Source organism: Bombina bombina, chromosome 5 (assembly GCF_027579735.1).
Source record: "Bombina bombina isolate aBomBom1 chromosome 5, aBomBom1.pri, whole genome shotgun sequence".
Classification (NCBI taxonomy): Eukaryota; Metazoa; Chordata; class Amphibia; order Anura; family Bombinatoridae; genus Bombina; species Bombina bombina.
In genome coordinates, this window is record NC_069503.1 from 1,010,873,575 (window position 1) to 1,010,891,489 (window position 17,915).

The window sequence follows — 17,915 nt, forward strand, 5'->3', positions numbered from 1 at the left end:
GAAGGAGAAATAACAGACATAGCCTTCTTAATGGATTTAAAAAATAAAATCTCTTATGTTATCAGGAACACTCTGAAAATTAGATGTTGACGTTACAGCAACAGGTAATGTAACAGTACTAAAGGAAATTTTATCTGCATTAATAAGTTTGACATGACATGCAATACAAACAACAGCTGGAGAAACAGATACCAAAAGTTTATAGCAGATACACTTAGCTTGGTAGCTCCAGCACTGGGCAGTGATTTTCCTGAAGTATCTTCTGACTCAGTTGCAACGTGGAACATCTTGCAATATGTAAAAGAAAAAAACAACATATAAAGCAAAATTGATCAAATTCCTTAAATGACAGTTTCAGGAATGGGAAAAAAATGCCAGTGAACAAGCTTCTAGCAACCAGAAGCAATAAATAATGTGACTTAAATAATGTGGAGACAAAAGTGACGCCCATATTTTTTAGCGCCAAAAGACACGCCCACATTATTTGGCGCCTAAATGCTTTTGGCGCCAAAAATGACGCCACATCCGGAACGCCGACATTTTTGACGCAAAAAAACGTCAAAAAATGACGCAACTTCCGGCGACACGTATGACGCCGGAAACAGAAAAAAAAATTTTGCGCCAAAAAAGTCCGCGCCAAGAATGACGCAATAAAATGAAGCATTTTCTGCCCCCGCGAGCCTAACAGCCCACAGGGAAAAAGTCAAATTTTTTAAGGTAAGAAAAAATGATTGAAACAAATGCATTTATCCCAAATATGAAACTGACTGTCTGAAAAATAAGGAATGTTGAACATTCTGAGTCAAGGCAAATAAAGGTTTGAATACATATATTTAGAACTTTATAAACAAAGTGCCCAACCATAGCTTAGAGTGTCACAGAAAATAAGATTTACTTACCCCAGGACACTCATCTACATGTTTGTAGAAAGCCAAACCAGTACTGAAACGAGAATCAGCAGAGGTAATGGTATATATAAGAGTATATCGTCGATCTGAAAAGGGAGGTAAGAGATGAATCTCTACGACCGATAACAGAGAACCTATGAAATAGACCGCGTAGAAGGAGATCACTGCATTCAAATAGGCAATACTCTCCTCACATCCCTCTGACATTCACTGCACGCTGAGAGGAAAACCGGGCTCCAACTTGCTGCGGAGCGCATATCAAGGTAGAATCTAGCACAAACTTACTTCACCACCTCCATCGGAGGCAAAGTTTGTAAAACTGAATTGTGGGTGTGGTGAGGGGTGTATTTATAGGCATTTTAAGGTTTGGGAAACTTTGCCCCTCCTGGTAGGAATGTATATCCCATACGTCACTAGCTCATGGACTCTTGCTAATTACATGAAAGAAATGTCAATTCCTTTTCCTGGACAGCCATTGAGCAAATAAAAAATCCTCCTAGAGGAGGCAATAAGTATTGGATTCTGTGCAGACAAGAAGTTTTCTGGATGCATAGACTGAAAACACAAATTCCCCTAGGTTACAACTCATAATTAGATACAATGATTTACTAGGAAGAATTGATCATGTACATATTGTATCCAGTGTGTATATAGAGAAAATATTCATATTGTTTACCTGTGAAATTAAACTAACAATATGTATTGATATCTTGGTGAATAATTATATGGTGAATTTATGTTAGCTTTATCATATATAAAGGGTTTTGAATAATGGATAAATAAACTCATATACAAATATGTAAACATTATATAACATTGATCCCTGATGATAAAGGACATAACACATTAAGTTTAGGCTTATGATTATTTTGTATAGATAGACTAACAAGAATACATTGTGACTACAATGTGATAATAAATTTGTATAAAAAAGATGATTAATGTATATATGTAAATAAATTGTATCTTCTATACATTCAACATAGCCTAAAAAATACGGGTACACAAACAGGCGTCTTTTTATTTTAACCAATCAGATCACTGTGTGTATACTTCAAAAGTGTGAACCACAAGTGCTTTAAGGTCTATGTTTAAGGCTCACGCTGAAATGCGTAAGCCCTAGCTTTCTCACCTTTTTGTATGATGTAGTGGAGATTGTTTTAACAATAATACAATAAAGTTACTGTTTTTATACTTTATGAAGAAACCCGCAGATGCCTTATTTCTATTTCTTACAGACACTTTATACAGAGCAGTGAGGAATCCGTTAAGGCGCCCTAGCGGTTTGAACCAGAGTGACGTCACTGAGAGTAGGCGATATCGGCCAATGGATGCTTTGTTTTACACCCTTGAGAATATCTTGTAGGAACGCAGCAAGCTTCAAAACAGAGACCAAATAGGAGCGGATTGGCCGGCTCAGGCCAGGACTTAGGGAAAGTCTTAATGTGCTACTAAGCAAGTATTAAAGCATATCAGTGAGAAGACAAGGTTGTCTAATACCAATATATCGCAAGTTAAGACATTTGGCATTATGGACACTTTCTAGCAGAGACATATCAGAACCGCTAAACTGCTGGTATTATTAATTAAAGGAGTAGTCTAATCAAAATTAAACTTTTATGATTCAGATAGAGCATGCAATTTTAAGCAACTTTCAAATTTACTCCTATTATAATTTTTTCTTTGTTCTCTTGGTATCTTTATTTGAAAAAGCAGCAATGCAAGCATAGGAGCCAGCCAATTTTTGGTTCAGTACCTGGTTAGCGCTTGCTGAATGGTGGCTACATTTAGACACCAATCAGCAAGTGCTACCCAAGGTGCTGAACCAAAAATGTGTCGGCTCCTAAGCTTACATTCAAATAAAGATACCATGAGAAAGAAGACAATTTGATAATAGGAGCAAATTAGAAACTTGCTTAAAATTGCATTTACTATCCGAGCCATTAAAGTTTCATTTTGACTAGACTATTCCTTTAAACATCTTTTACTTCATACTTTTCAGAAGAAAAAAAGCTTTTTTTTTGGTTTGTTTTTTTATACAGAGCCTTGTCTCTCAACCTGTGGAACCTTGCAAGGGGTACTCCAGCAGTGATGGTGAACTTTGGCACCCCAGATGTTTCAGAACTACATTTCCCATGATGCTTAGGCACTCTGCAGTCCAGTCAAACATCATGGGAAATGTAGTCATGAAAAATCTGGAGTGCCAACTGCCAAGGTTCACTATCACTGACCTAAAGTAAACATTCAATGTATCACAGAAATCAGTCTCTCTCACTTCTACCCGCAAGCACTGCTAACAGGCCAGACTGTAGTTCCTTCATGGCTGGTCAGGAGCTCACTCACTGTGTCTGACTCACCATGTGCTCAGGAAGGGAAATCCTTAGAATCTGGACAGTTAGTTACATTTGTGAACTGTGGTTGAGAAACACTGATATAAAGATTGTCACAGGGAAAGTGCATAGCACAGTAACAAAGCGTCATTGGGACATGTGCCATATATAATGCCAAGTAAAATATCACACGGAAACTATGCCATGATGAAATGTGCCAGGTATATAGTGTACTAAACCCTAGTACTCCACAATAAAATGAGCCTGATAAGCTGTGTAGGTGGTGAAATGTAGTCACATGAATATTTCTGTATTATTTCATACTCTGATTTCTAAAAAAAATATATATCTGTAAGCAATTTGTTACATTCTGGGATATGCACGATTGGCTCTTATTTTTTAACATATTTACTTGTATTGGAGGTACATATGGAAAAAAAAACTATGCCTGTGGGGTTACTTGCTATAAAGAGGTTATGAAAGACTGACATGGATTACAGAAATGTTTTTCTAACAGAGCCCCTTTAAAAAGTGCCATAAAACATGATCTGTGCATATTCTAAAAGGGCTAATTAAGTAAAACCAGTTTGCAGAAAAAAATTGTTTAAAAATTTCGGGCAAGTATTTTAAAATTATTTTCACAAATAAGCAAAATTAGTTACATAGCCATGCTGTCAGTGTTTAGCATCAGAAACACAGGCATTGTATTTCAACTGAGCTCACAGCTACTTATTTGCTTCTAGGCATGCTCCAGCAGATAATGAGTGTTAAAGTCTTGCATTCTACCATATCAAAGGTAGATATAGATGCAGCCATAGAAGGAATTGTGTGTGTGTGTGTGTCTGTGTGTGTGTGTGTCTGTGTGTGTGCGTCTGTGTGTGTGCGTCTGTGTGTGTGTGTCTGTGTGTCTGTGTGTGTGTGTGTGTGTCTGTGTGTCTGTGTGTCTGTGTGTCTCTGTGTGTGTGTGTGTGTCTGTGTGTGTGTGTGTGTGTCTGTGTGTGTGTGTGTGTGTGTCTGTGTGTGTCTGTGTGTGTGTCTGTGTGTGTGTGTCTGTGTGTCTGTGTGTGTGTGTGTGTGTGTGTGTGTGTGTGTGTGTGTGTGTGTGTGGGGGGGGGGTTATAGCTGTAAAATTCATAAACTGAAAAGAAAGGGTTATAGGCGAGGCATTCCAGTATAAATTTGCAGGTAAAGTAATTAAAGTACATATTATATTTTGTCTCTATCCCAATTTGTTTAATGTCCCTTTAAGAAGCATTTTTGGTTTATACAAATAATCAGGATCCAGCACAATATCTAGTAGACCGTTTACCTGTCAATGACTGTACAATTTTAATGTAATTACATTTTGAAGAGCGCTTCATCACTTTTAGAACATATTTAAGAATTTATGTAGCATTATTTTAAATATGTAGCTGAATATTTAAGTTGGAAAAATCTTGATGGTACAAAAAAAAAAAAAACCCATAAAAAAACAAACAACTGCCATTGTTTATGGGGGGGAGTTATAGCTGTACAATTCAAAAACTGAAAAGAAAGGGTTGTATTCGAGGCATTCCAGTATAAATTTGCAGGTAAAGTTATTAAAGTACATATTATATTTTGTCTCTATCCCAATTTGTTTTATGTCCCTTTAAGAAGCATTTTTGGTTTTCTCCAAATGATCAGGATCCAGCACAATATCTAGTAGACCGTTTGCCAGTCAATGACTTTACAAATATTAATGTAATTACATTTATTTTGAAAAGCGCTTCATCACGTATAGAACACATTTAAGCATGTATGTAGCATTACTTTAAATATGTAGCTGAATAATGTTGGAAAAATCTTGGTTGGTACAAAAAAAAACAAAAGAAAATTAAAAAAAAAAAAACTGCCATTGCTTATGTCAGCAGCTACATGAACTGAGCAGAGAAACGTTTCCTAGGCAACCAGCAAGCTTCATCCTTGTATTTATTAGAGGCAATCTGTGTCTGCCGCTTATAATGCTTGTAGTCTAGCTTTTAGTAAGCGTCTTCTCCGAGTGGGGCATTGTATTTTGTTTTGTTTTACAAAGCAGCTCTGAAGCCGCCACTGTTTAGGATAAATGATCCTTCCCATGTGCCTACGCAAAGGATTGTCTGCACTCTGCACACTTACAGCCACATTTCATTTACTTCACAGCTGTTTTTGTAGGCAACGATGTAGAAGGTACATTTATGCCTGCAAACCACAGTGACGTTGATCAAATATGGCGGGAAGGGTGAAGACAATCCTTTGTGTGGGCAAGAGTGAAGTATTGTTTTTGTCTACAAACAACTGTGAAGTGAATAAAATATGGCTATAAGTGTGCAGATGGCCCCTTACATATAAATAAAAGGTGGAAATGTTCTCATTTGCTGAATGCTAATGTGTAGAATTATTTGACAGTCCCCTGGGTAATACGTGAACTTTATAAATGAATAAATGTATCTGCTGTATGGGCTAAACAGCAGAGATCTCTATGTGTACAGGTCTGATAAATGTGCACGTGCACAAATACGCTGCAAAGGCCTCACAGGAAGTTACTGCTGAAAGGATCTGGGCGTGGAGGGAAAAAAAAAAACTGAATTCAGGGATTGTTTGACTGGATGACTGTTTTTATTATTATAAGGTAATACATTTAGATATTTATATATGATAATTTAGAAAATTCTCAATCTGTGTTCTGACAAATATGCATCTATAAAAATTGGATATTTATGTCCCTTTAACTTTTTCAGATACATTATTTTCCATGTTTAAAGGGACAGTGTGGTTTAGCACTACTGACCCTGCATGTCAGGTCATATAACTACCCCTGCTTATGGGCTTAGCAACCATATATGCTCAGGATTAGCTGTTCTCTGTGGCTCCCACATTTTTTTAACTATGTGTTTAACCCCTTTACATAATTGTTCAGGATCAGTAGTGCTTAAATGACATTTTACACTACGATGTCCCTTAAAATATTACTCTTTCATATACACAATAAAAATTGCTTCAAGTACATAGCGCCTTTAAAGCTATTAGATCCTGTAAACTGTTTCTGGTTCACACATACCATCTCGGTTGGTATCCATTTGCCGGAAGATTTTCTCTGTTCTTTTCTCTGGTGTTGATTCATCCTCAGGCATTTTCATTACTGAAGACACCATCTTGTAGATTGCCTACGTGGTGAGAGGAAAAAATGCATTGTTAGGATCAAACATTGCTTGAATTACACACAGATTTAGTCAGAGTTCAGTGAGATACCATTCATTTTTCTCAATGCTATGTTTAAATCTGCTCTGGTTAACCCTTTCAGCACTCACTATTTCTGTAAAACTAACTACAGTAAGGAATGAAAAATGAAAGCCTCTAGGGGGAAAAAAAACACGTACTATTTTTGTACAAATATTTTCACTATTTTTTCTAAAGATACAAGGCTACCACATAAAAGACCAGAATAATTCACAAGTGACAGCTGCAATCTCTCAAAATAGCAACACGACTCACAAGGGAAATTCAGCAAATCAATATGAAAAATCAAAAGTAATTGGAATGTACATTAAATATGATATTTTCCATCAGTCTTGGCCTTTGCAAAATAATTACTTCACTAACAATGTTAAATCTACAACTGTATTTTTATTATTAGGATTTATGGGCCAGGTTTATGAAAGTGAAACATTTTTTCCACACAAAAAATAAAATGTCTCAATCTGACTAAAAGCTAGACAGCCTATTAATAGTCAAAGGAAAATGCTGTCAAAGGAGACGGATCTGTATATTTCAAATGTTGTACTTACGGTAGGTTCCTCAGAGATATTTTTTGTTGATTGCTGTAACCACAACTTAAACAGGACATTTATTTACATATCAGTTTCTCCATTTTATATAAAAAGCTATTGTTCACAGCTACGTTCTCCTTGACGGAGTATGCCATGAATTGGCTGCCATATTATTATACGATTAAAGAGATAAATATATGGCATACACTATGTGCATGCTGTCCTAACTGAAACTTATATATGCAACAGATTGTCTGTATTATATGCATGCAACCTACCAATGGCATTGAAGCTAAAAACAGTAAATGTAGTGCATATAGGGCAATTAAGAGTACGGCGAAAACCAAAACGCATCAGCTGAGTGACCCTACCATGTTGCACTGAGGTGCAATGAGATTGAATTTTATGTCACTGATCTGAATAAAAGTTAAGTTTTTTATTTGCTGCTTTGGCATTATAGGGCAGTAATGGTTAACCTTGACACCCCTTATGTTTCGGGACTACATTTCCCACAATGCTCAACTAGACTGCAAAAAATGTAGTTTCAAAACATCTGGGGTGCCAAGGTTAACCATCCCTGATATAGGGGAAGGCTAGACGTCCCAAACACCTCATCTTCTACCTACTCCAAGTATCATGAAGCTATATAGCCACAACGAAGACTTAACTCACAAGACGGAAAAAAAAATTGTTTTCTACCTACAGTAAGTATGTAAGATATATAAGCTGTCTAACCAATTTGCTTATTTACTTCATCATCTATAACAAGACAGCCCGTCTTACATTTCTAACAGTGCTCAACAGTATGGTGTATATATTTCTGAATCTTTTATATATAAATTTATAGCCCTTCCTCCAAGCAAAATGTAGCCATCTTACAGGAAATATATATACTGCAGTCCCTTTGAAAACGTATGTTTGAGTAATAAACCAAATTGTTTCAGGTGTTAGTTCACACTAAACATAGCTGCTATTTATAGTTCTCTAACCCAGTATATGTTGTATTTACCAACTATGTAATTAGATAAGATCTTTTTGTAACCTTCAAACTACCTGCCTTAAAGTGACATTCTAGAGAAAAAAATAATTGTGTTGTGTGACTATTTATATGATATATTTAACCCCTACTAATGGGTAAACCCATTGCTAAAGTGGCAAAACTGGCTACCTGCTTCAGGCGTACTGGCACATATGCACGTATGCTGCCCTTGATTGGCTTACTGATGTATCCCCTTTTTGAGCGGAAGAAGAGCACACTAGGTGCGCAGCATTGTGTATTTAACCCCTGCCAAGGGTTACTCAAAGAGTGAAATAACAGAGTTGTGGATTATAAATTTAGAAAAACATATTATGAATTTTGTAGAAAAATTAGATTAAAAAAGAAAGTTAAAGGATTGTAACTGACCCTAGAATAAGTTAGAGACATTCCAGTCAAAATATAAATGCACAGATGAATTACATCTTTATATAGAAACATATTGGCAAACATGCTTGTAGTAAAAGTTATCACTGTTTTAGTGTTAACATTTGTCTCTGCACGTGCATGTGAAGCATAGCTAGATATTCTCAGTGCACCAGCATTTTAAATACTGCGGCTGCTCAGAGCGCCAATGGGGCTTGTATCATGTCAGCAATTAACACATTGAGTCATTACCAGATGGTACAAGCACATTAGGCTCTCTGAGAAAGTGCTGTGTTTAAAATGCTGGTGCACGGTGCATACTTAAATACACTTTTGAAACAGTTTTTATTAGAAGCATTTTTGCTAATACATGTATATTACAACAATGTTTCTATTGAAACTGAAATGCATCCATGTGGATTCCAATGATGGCTGGAATGTCCCTTTAACAGAATAAACTGAACTACTGAAACAAAACTTTTTTTTTTTTTTTTTTATTATCCATGTAATTGAAATCATCTGATTTAAAGGGACAGTCTACACCTTAGTCATCTTAAAGTCTTACTTTAGATTAAGCTGCAAATATCCTCCTGCACCCATTTCTATATCATGCAGCAGTAACAGTAAAAAAGTTATTTTAAAAACAGAATTTATGTTTACCTGATAAATTTCTTTCTCCAACGGTGTGTCCGGTCCACGGCGTCATCCTTACTTGTGGGATATTCTCTTCCCCAACAGGAAATGGCAAAGAGCCCAGCAAAGCTGGTCACATGATCCCTCCTAGGCTCCGCCTACCCCAGTCATTCGACCGACGTTAAGGAGGAATAATAGCATAGGAGAAACCATATGGTACCGTGGTGACTGTAGTTAAAGAAAATAAATTATCAGACCTGATTAAAAAACCAGGGCGGGCCGTGGACCGGACACACCGTTGGAGAAAGAAATTTATCAGGTAAACATAAATTCTGTTTTCTCCAACATAGGTGTGTCCGGTCCACGGCGTCATCCTTACTTGTGGGAACCAATACCAAAGCTTTAGGACACGGATGAAGGGAGGGAGCAAATCAGGTCACCTAAATGGAAGGCACCACGGCTTGCAAAACCTTTCTCCCAAAAATAGCCTCAGAAGAAGCAAAAGTATCAAACTTGTAAAATTTGGTAAAAGTGTGCAGTGAAGACCAAGTCGCTGCCCTACATATCTGATCAACAGAAGCCTCGTTCTTGAAGGCCCATGTGGAAGCCACAGCCCTAGTGGAATGAGCCGTGATTCTTTCGGGAGGCTGCCGTCCGGCAGTCTCGTAAGCCAATCTGATGATGCTTTTAATCCAAAAAGAGAGAGAGGTAGAAGTTGCTTTTTGACCTCTCCTTTTACCTGAATAAACAACAAACAGGGAAGATGTTTGTCTAAAATCCTTTGTAGCATCTAAATAGAATTTTAGAGCGCGAACAACATCCAAATTGTGCAACAAGCGTTCCTTCTTTGAAACTGGTTTCGGACACAGAGAAGGTACGATAATCTCCTGGTTAATGTTTTTGTTAGAAACAACTTTTGGAAGAAAACCAGGTTTAGTACGTAAAACCACCTTATCTGCATGGAACACCAGATAAGGAGGAGAACACTGCAGAGCAGATAATTCTGAAACTCTTCTAGCAGAAGAAATTGCAACTAAAAACAAAACTTTCCAAGATAATAACTTAATATCAACGGAATGTAAGGGTTCAAACGGAACCCCCTGAAGAACTGAAAGAACTAAATTGAGACTCCAAGGAGGAGTCAAAGGTTTGTAAACAGGCTTGATTCTAACCAGAGCCTGAACAAAGGCTTGAACATCTGGCACAGCTGCCAGTTTTTTGTGAAGTAACACCGACAAGGCAGAAATCTGTCCCTTCAGGGAACTTGCCGATAATCCTTTTTCCAATCCTTCTTGAAGGAAGGATAGAATCCTAGGAATCTTAACCTTGTCCCAAGGGAATCCTTTAGATTCACACCAACAGATATATTTTTTCCAAATTTTGTGGTAAATCTTTCTAGTTACAGGCTTTCTGGCCTGAACAAGAGTATCGATAACAGAATCTGAGAAACCTCGCTTCGATAAAATCAAGCGTTCAATCTCCAAGCAGTCAGCTGGAGTGAAACCAGATTCGGATGTTCGAACGGACCCTGAACAAGAAGGTCTCGTCTCAAAGGTAGCTTCCAAGGTGGAGCCGATGACATATTCACCAGATCTGCATACCAAGTCCTGCGTGGCCACGCAGGAGCTATCAAGATCACCGACGCCCTCTCCTGATTGATCCTGGCTACCAGCCTGGGGATGAGAGGAAACGGCGGGAACACATAAGCTAGTTTGAAGGTCCAAGGTGCTACTAGTGCATCCACTAGAGCCGCCTTGGGATCCCTGGATCTGGACCCGTAGCAAGGAACTTTGAAGTTCTGACGAGAGGCCATCAGATCCATGTCTGGAATGCCCCAAAGTTGAGTGACTTGGGCAAAGATTTCCGGATGGAGTTCCCACTCCCCCGGATGCAATGTCTGACGACTCAGAAAATCCGCTTCCCAATTTTCCACTCCCGGGATGTGGATAGCAGACAGGTGGCAGGAGTGAGACTCCGCCCATAGAATAATCTTGGTCACTTCTTCCATCGCTAGGGAACTCCTTGTTCCCCCCTGATGGTTGATGTACGCAACAGTCGTCATGTTGTCTGATTGAAACCGTATGAACTTGGTCCTCGCTAGCTGAGGCCAAGCCTTGAGAGCATTGAATATCGCTCTCAGTTCCAGAATATTTATCGGTAGAAGAGATTCTTCCCGAGACCAAAGACCCTGAGCTTTCAGGGATCCCCAGACCGCGCCCCAGCCCATCAGACTGGCGTCGGTCGTGACAATGACCCACTCTGGTCTGTGGAATGTCATCCCTCGTGACAGGTTGTCCAGGGACAGCCACCAACGGAGTGAGTCTCTGGTCCTCTGATTTACTTGTATCTTTGGAGACAAGTCTGTATAGTCCCCATTCCACTGACTGAGCATGCACAGTTGTAATGGTCTTAGATGAATGCGCGCAAAAGGAACTATGTCCATTGCCGCTACCATCAACCCGATCACTTCCATGCACTGAGCTACGGAAGGAAGAGGAACGGAATGAAGTATTCGACAAGAGTCCAGAAGCTTTGTCTTTCTGGCCTCTGTTAGAAAAATCCTCATTTCTGAGGAGTCTATAATTGTTCCCAAGAAGGGAACCCTTGTTGACGGGGATAGAGAACTCTTTTCCACGTTCACTTTCCAGCCGTGCGATCTGAGAAAGGCCAGGACGATGTCCGTGTGAGCCTTTGCTCGAGGGAGGGACGACGCTTGAATCAGAATGTCGTCCAGGTAAGGTACTACTGCAATGCCCCTTGGTCTTAGCACAGCTAGAAGGGACCCTAGTACCTTTGTGAAAATCCTTGGAGCAGTGGCTAATCCGAAAGGAAGCGCCACGAACTGGTAATGTTTGTCCAGGAATGCAAACCTTAGGAACCGATGATGTTCCTTGTGGATAGGAATATGTAGATACGCATCCTTTAAATCCACCGTGGTCATGAATTGACCTTCCTGGATGGAAGGAAGGATAGTTCGAATGGTTTCCATCTTGAAAGATGGGACCTTGAGAAATTTGTTTAAGATCTTGAGATCTAGGATTGGTCTGAATGTTCCCTCTTTTTTGGGAACTATGAACAGATTGGAGTAGAACCCCATCCCTTGTTCTCTCAATGGAACAGGATGAATCACTCCCATTTTTAACAGGTCTTCTACACAATGTAAGAACGCCTGTCTTTTTATGTGGTCTGAAGACAACTGAGACCTGTGGAACCTTCCCCTTGGGGGAAGTCCCTTGAATTCCAGAAGATAACCCTGGGAGACTATTTCTAGCGCCCAAGGATCCAGAACATCTCTTGCCCAAGCCTGAGCGAAGAGAGAGAGTCTGCCCCCCACCAGATCCGGTCCCGGATCGGGGGCCGATATTTCATGCTGTCTTGGTAGCAGTGGCAGGTTTCTTTGCCTGCTTTCCCTTGTTCCAGCCTTGCATTGGTCTCCAAGCTGGCTTGGCCTGAGAAGTATTACCCTCTTGCTTAGAGGACGTAGCACCTTGGGCTGGTCCGTTTTTACGAAAGGGACGAAAATTAGGTCTATTTTTTGCCTTGAAAGGCCGATCCTGAGGAAGGGCATGGCCCTTACCCCCAGTGATATCAGAGATAATCTCTTTCAAGTCAGGACCAAACAGCGTTTTCCCCTTGAAAGGGATGTTTAGTAGCTTGTTCTTGGAAGACGCATCAGCCGACCAAGATTTCAACCAAAGCGCTCTGCGCGCCACAATAGCAAACCCAGAATTCTTAGCCGCTAACTTAGCCAATTGCAAAGAGGCGTCTAGAGTGAAAGAATTAGCCAATTTGAGAGCATTGACTCTGTCCATAATCTCCTCATAAGGAGGAGAGTCACTATCGAGCACCTTAATCAGTTCATCAAACCAGAAATATGCGGCTGTAGTGACAGGGACAATGCATGAAATGGGTTGTAGAAGGTAACCCTGCTGAACAAACATCTTTTTAAGCAAACCTTCTAATTTTTTATCCATAGGATCTTTGAAAGCACAACTATCCTCTATGGGAATAGTGGTGCGTTTGTTTAAAGTAGAAACCGCTCCCTCGACCTTGGGGACTGACTGCCATAAGTCCTTACTGGGGTCGACCATAGGAAACAATTTTTTAAATATGGGGGGAGGGACGAAAGGAATACCGGGCCTTTCCCATTCTTTATTAACAATGTCCGCCACCCGCTTGGGTATAGGAAAAGCTTCTGGGAGCCCCGGCACCTCTAGGAACTTGTCCATTTTACATAGTTTCTCTGGGATGACCAAATTTTCACAATCATCCAGAGTGGATAATACCTCCTTAAGCAAAATGCGGAGATGTTCCAATTTAAATTTAAAAGTAATCACATCAGATTCAGCCTGCTGAGAAATGTTCCCTAAATCAGTAATTTCTCCCTCAGACAAAACCTCCCTGGCCCCCTCAGATTGGGTTAGGGGCCCTTCAGAGATATTAATATCAGCGTCGTCATGCTCTTCAGTAACTAAAACAGAGCATCCACGCTTACGCTGACAAGGGTTCATTTTGGCTAAAATGTTTTTGACAGAATTATCCATTACAGCCGTTAATTGTTGCATAGTAAGGAGTATTGGCGCGCTAGATGTACTAGGGGCCTCCTGAGTGGGCAAGACTCGTGTAGACGAAGGAGGGAATGATGCAGTACCATGCTTACTCCCCTCACTTGAGGAATCATCTTGGGCATCATTGTCATTATCACATAAATCACATTTATTTAAATGAATAGGAATTCTGGCTTCCCCACATTCAGAACACAGTCTATCTGGTAGTTCAGACATGTTAAACAGGCATAAACTTGATAAGAAAGTACAAAAAACGTTTTGAAATAAAACCGTTACTGTCACTTTAAATTTTAAACTGAACACACTTTATTACTGCAATTGCGAAAAAACATGAAGGAATTGTTCAAAATTCACCAAACTTTCACCACAGTGTCTTAAAGCCTTGAAAATATTGCACACCAATTTTGGAAGCTTTAACCCTTAAAATAACGGAACCGGAGCCGTTTTAAGCTTTAACCCCTTTACAGTCCCTGGTATCTGCTTTGCTGAGACCCAACCAAACCCAAGGGGAATACGATACCAAATGATGCCTTCAGAAGTCTTTTATAAGTATCAGAGCTCCTCTCACATGCGACTGCATGCCATGCCTCTCAAAAAACAAGTGCGCAACACCGGCGCGAAAATGAGACTCTGCCTATGCTTTGGGAAAGCCCCTAAAGAATAAGGTGTCTAAAACAGTGCCTGCCGATATTATTATATCAAAATACCCAGAATAAATGATTCCTCAAGGCTAAATAAGTGTTAATATCAATCGATTTAGCCCAAAAAATGTCTACAGTCTAAATAAGCCCTTGTGAAGCCCTTATTTACAATCGTAATAAACATGGCTTACCGGATCCCATAGGGAAAATGACAGCTTCCAGCATTACATCGTCTTGTTAGAATGTGTCATACCTCAAGCAGCAAAGGACTGCAAACTGTTCCCCCAACTGAAGTTAATGCTCTCAACAGTCCTGTGTGGAACAGCCATGGATTTTAGTTACGGTTGCTAAAATCATTTTCCTCATACAAACAGAATTCTTCATCTCTTTTCTGTTTCTGAGTAAATAGTACGTACCAGCACTATTTGAAAATAACAAACTCTTGATTGAATAATGAAAAACTACAGTTAAACACTAAAAAACTCTAAGCCATCTCCGTGGAGATGTTGCCTGTACAACGGCAAAGAGAATGACTGGGGTAGGCGGAGCCTAGGAGGGATCATGTGACCAGCTTTGCTGGGCTCTTTGCCATTTCCTGTTGGGGAAGAGAATATCCCACAAGTAAGGATGACGCCGTGGACCGGACACACCTATGTTGGAGAAATGAATATTGTTTCTGGTTTATGGTTTCTATGGCTGCCAAGCTCCGCCCACTGATGACATCACAAACTGGCTGCATCTATGCACTCTGCTCAATAGCATTGACAGTCTGTTAAATCCAATTAATGAGTCTTTTGTGACCTGTAAAGCCTTAAATGCAGCCAAGATTGTAGGAGCTTGGCAGCCATTTCAAAGTGGCCAGAAACAATATTCATTTTAAAATAACTTTTTTACTCTTACTGCTGCATGCTCCAAGGCTATTTGCAGCTTAATCTAAGATAAGACTTTAAGATGACTAAGGTGTAGACTGTCACTTTAAATATACGAAAAGTTAATTTAACTCTTTGTTGACTATATTGCCCAACAATTAGTATTGTGAGGGTTTTCTAGACAGTAATAAACGGAGCCAAAAATAAAAAATATTTAACCTCAATCTGAAGTCTTGTGGTACCATTGCTCATCGTACCGCAAGACTTATATATACATCTGAGCTTCAGGAAGATCCAGCAGTCTTGGCTGTTAAGTTACAGCCGAGAGCTGGAGTTCCTAAAGCTCCAGGCCTCTGCCATATACAGTATATATAGAACTGGAGCGAGATCAGTGCTCCGGGTCCATATGAGGGCAGATGCCTGATCATTACAGACTGTTACATGGCGGCCAAGCAGCGGAGAGGGTAGGGAGTGAGAGGACCCTACACTACAAAAAAATAAAAAAAGGGACAGGGAGGAATGGGGCAGCTGCACTACAGAAAAGGGGGTTTGGGGGGCCACTACAATACAGAAAATAATTAAAAAAAATAATAAAAATATATATATATATTTTAAAAACAATGTTTTATAGGTACTGGCAGACAGCTGCCAGTACCTATGATGGCGGTACTAGTTAGGGGGGGGGGCGATTAAAGAGCTGTTTGGGAGGGTAAGGGGAGTTTGGAGGGTAAGGGGGGATTCTAACAATACTTAAAGTGAATGTCAATTCAGATGAATAGAACATACAATTTAAAGGGACAGTCTACACCAGAATTTTTATTGTTTTAAAAAGATAGATAATCCCTTTATTACCCATTCCCCAGTTTTGCATAACCAACAGTTATATTAATATACTTTTAACCTCTATGATTATCTTGTATCTAAGCCTCTGCAAACTGACCCTTTGTTTCAGTTCTTTTGACAGACTTGCAGTTTAGCCAATCAGTGCCTGCTCCCAGATAACTTCACGTGCATGAGCACAGTTTTATCTATATGAAAAACATGAACTAACACCCTCTAGTGGTGAAAAACTGCTAAAATGCATTCTGAAAAGAGGTGGCCTTCAAGGTCTAAGAAATTAGCATATGAACCTCCTAGGTTAAGCTTTCAACTAAGAATACCAACAGAACAAAGCAAATTTGGTGATAAAAGTAAATTGGAAAATTGTTTAAAATTACATGCCCTATCTGAATCATGAAAGTTTATTTTGGACTAGACCAGGGGTCAGCAACCTTCGGCTCCCCCTGGACTAGACTGTCCCTTTAAACAACTTTTATCAAACATGCTTCATTCTCTTGTTATCATTTTCATAAATAACAGCATTGCACTACTGGGATCTAGCTGATCACATCTAGTTAGCCAATCACAAGTGGCAAATATATGCTGGCACCAATCACCAACTAGCTCCCACTAGTGTAGGATATGTGTGTATTCATTTTCAACAATGGATATCAAGAGAACAAAGCACATTTGAAAACAGAAGTGATTTTAACCCTTTAAGAACTGGGAAGTTCAGAGAAAATCTTGCCCAAAAGACCAGAATTTTTTTTTAGCATTTTTGCTATCACTCCATGTTATCAGAAATAGAGCCTTGTTGTTTTTTATTTTTTTATTTACCTATCAAAACCATATATTGATTTTAGTAGACAACCCAAGGTATCGACCTAGGCCCATTTTGGTATATTTCATGCCACTGTTTCGCCGTCAAATGCGATCATATTTAAAAAAAAATGTTTACTGTTTCACAAACTTTGGGTTTCTCACTGAAACTATTTACATACCGCTTGTGCATACGTCGTAGGCAGTATTTTATACTTCATGAATGAAAGTCCCCATTATTTGTTGCACAAATGCTAGGATTTGCCATCACTTTAAATGCTAGAAAATATTTTTCGTACAAATACATTCACCACTGGAAATAAAATAGTCACAACATACTGTATATTAATTTCTTCACTAAGGAATTGACCAATATATAAAAAATAAAGAATAATAATAATGATGATCCGGTGACTGCCTTATAAATGGACTTTAGTCAGTGTCCTAAAGGTTTACATTTGTTTACCTTATTAGTTAGCTTATTCACTGTAAATTGCTTTTTTTTCTTATTATTATGTTACATGAAGAAAGTTAAACATTTAAACCTGGAATTTGTTATCGTCAAAATGTTACAAGCAGGTCAGATAATTGCCAGAGAATCAATGTAAACTGCATTTATCTTTAAAGGTAATACAATAAAAATACACAATAATACAATATACGTAGGGCTGTTGGTTAATTGGGAAAAAAAAATATCTAATCTCTACTTATTGCCTATCTGATTTACATCACTCTATAAAAAGAAAATGTATGCTTACTTGATAAATTGCTTTCTTTCCGGATATGGTGAGTCCATGCCTGCATCATTTACTGTTGGGAATATCACTCCTGGCCAGCAGGAGGAGGCAAAGAACAACAAAGCTGTTAAGTATCACTTCCCTTCCCACAACTCCCAGTCATTCGACCGAAGGGAAATGGAGAAAAAAGAAGTAACACAAAGGTATAGAGGTGCCTGAGGTGTAGTAAAAAAAAAAACTGTCTTGAAATAAAAGGCAGGGCCGTGGACTCACCATATCCAGAAATAAATAAATACATTTATTAGGTAAGCATAAATTTTGTTTTCTTTCCTAAGATATGGCGAGTCCACAGCTGCATAATTTACTGTTGCGAACCAATACCCAAGCTAGAGGACACAGATGATTAGGGAGGGACGAGACAG

At 39.1% G+C, this 17,915-nt stretch overlaps 1 protein-coding gene across 2 annotated transcripts in view; it reads right to left on the reverse strand.

The window, feature by feature from the left end:
- Positions 1-17,915, reverse strand: part of NCALD (neurocalcin delta) — a 240,431-nt gene that overhangs the window by 42,925 nt on the left and 179,591 nt on the right. For both annotated transcript variants that reach the window (XM_053715258.1, XM_053715257.1), the window contains one exon: positions 6,297-6,402. In XM_053715258.1, coding sequence (XP_053571233.1) covers positions 6,297-6,402 — 106 coding nt within the window. The remainder of the gene's footprint in view (positions 1-6,296; positions 6,403-17,915) is intronic.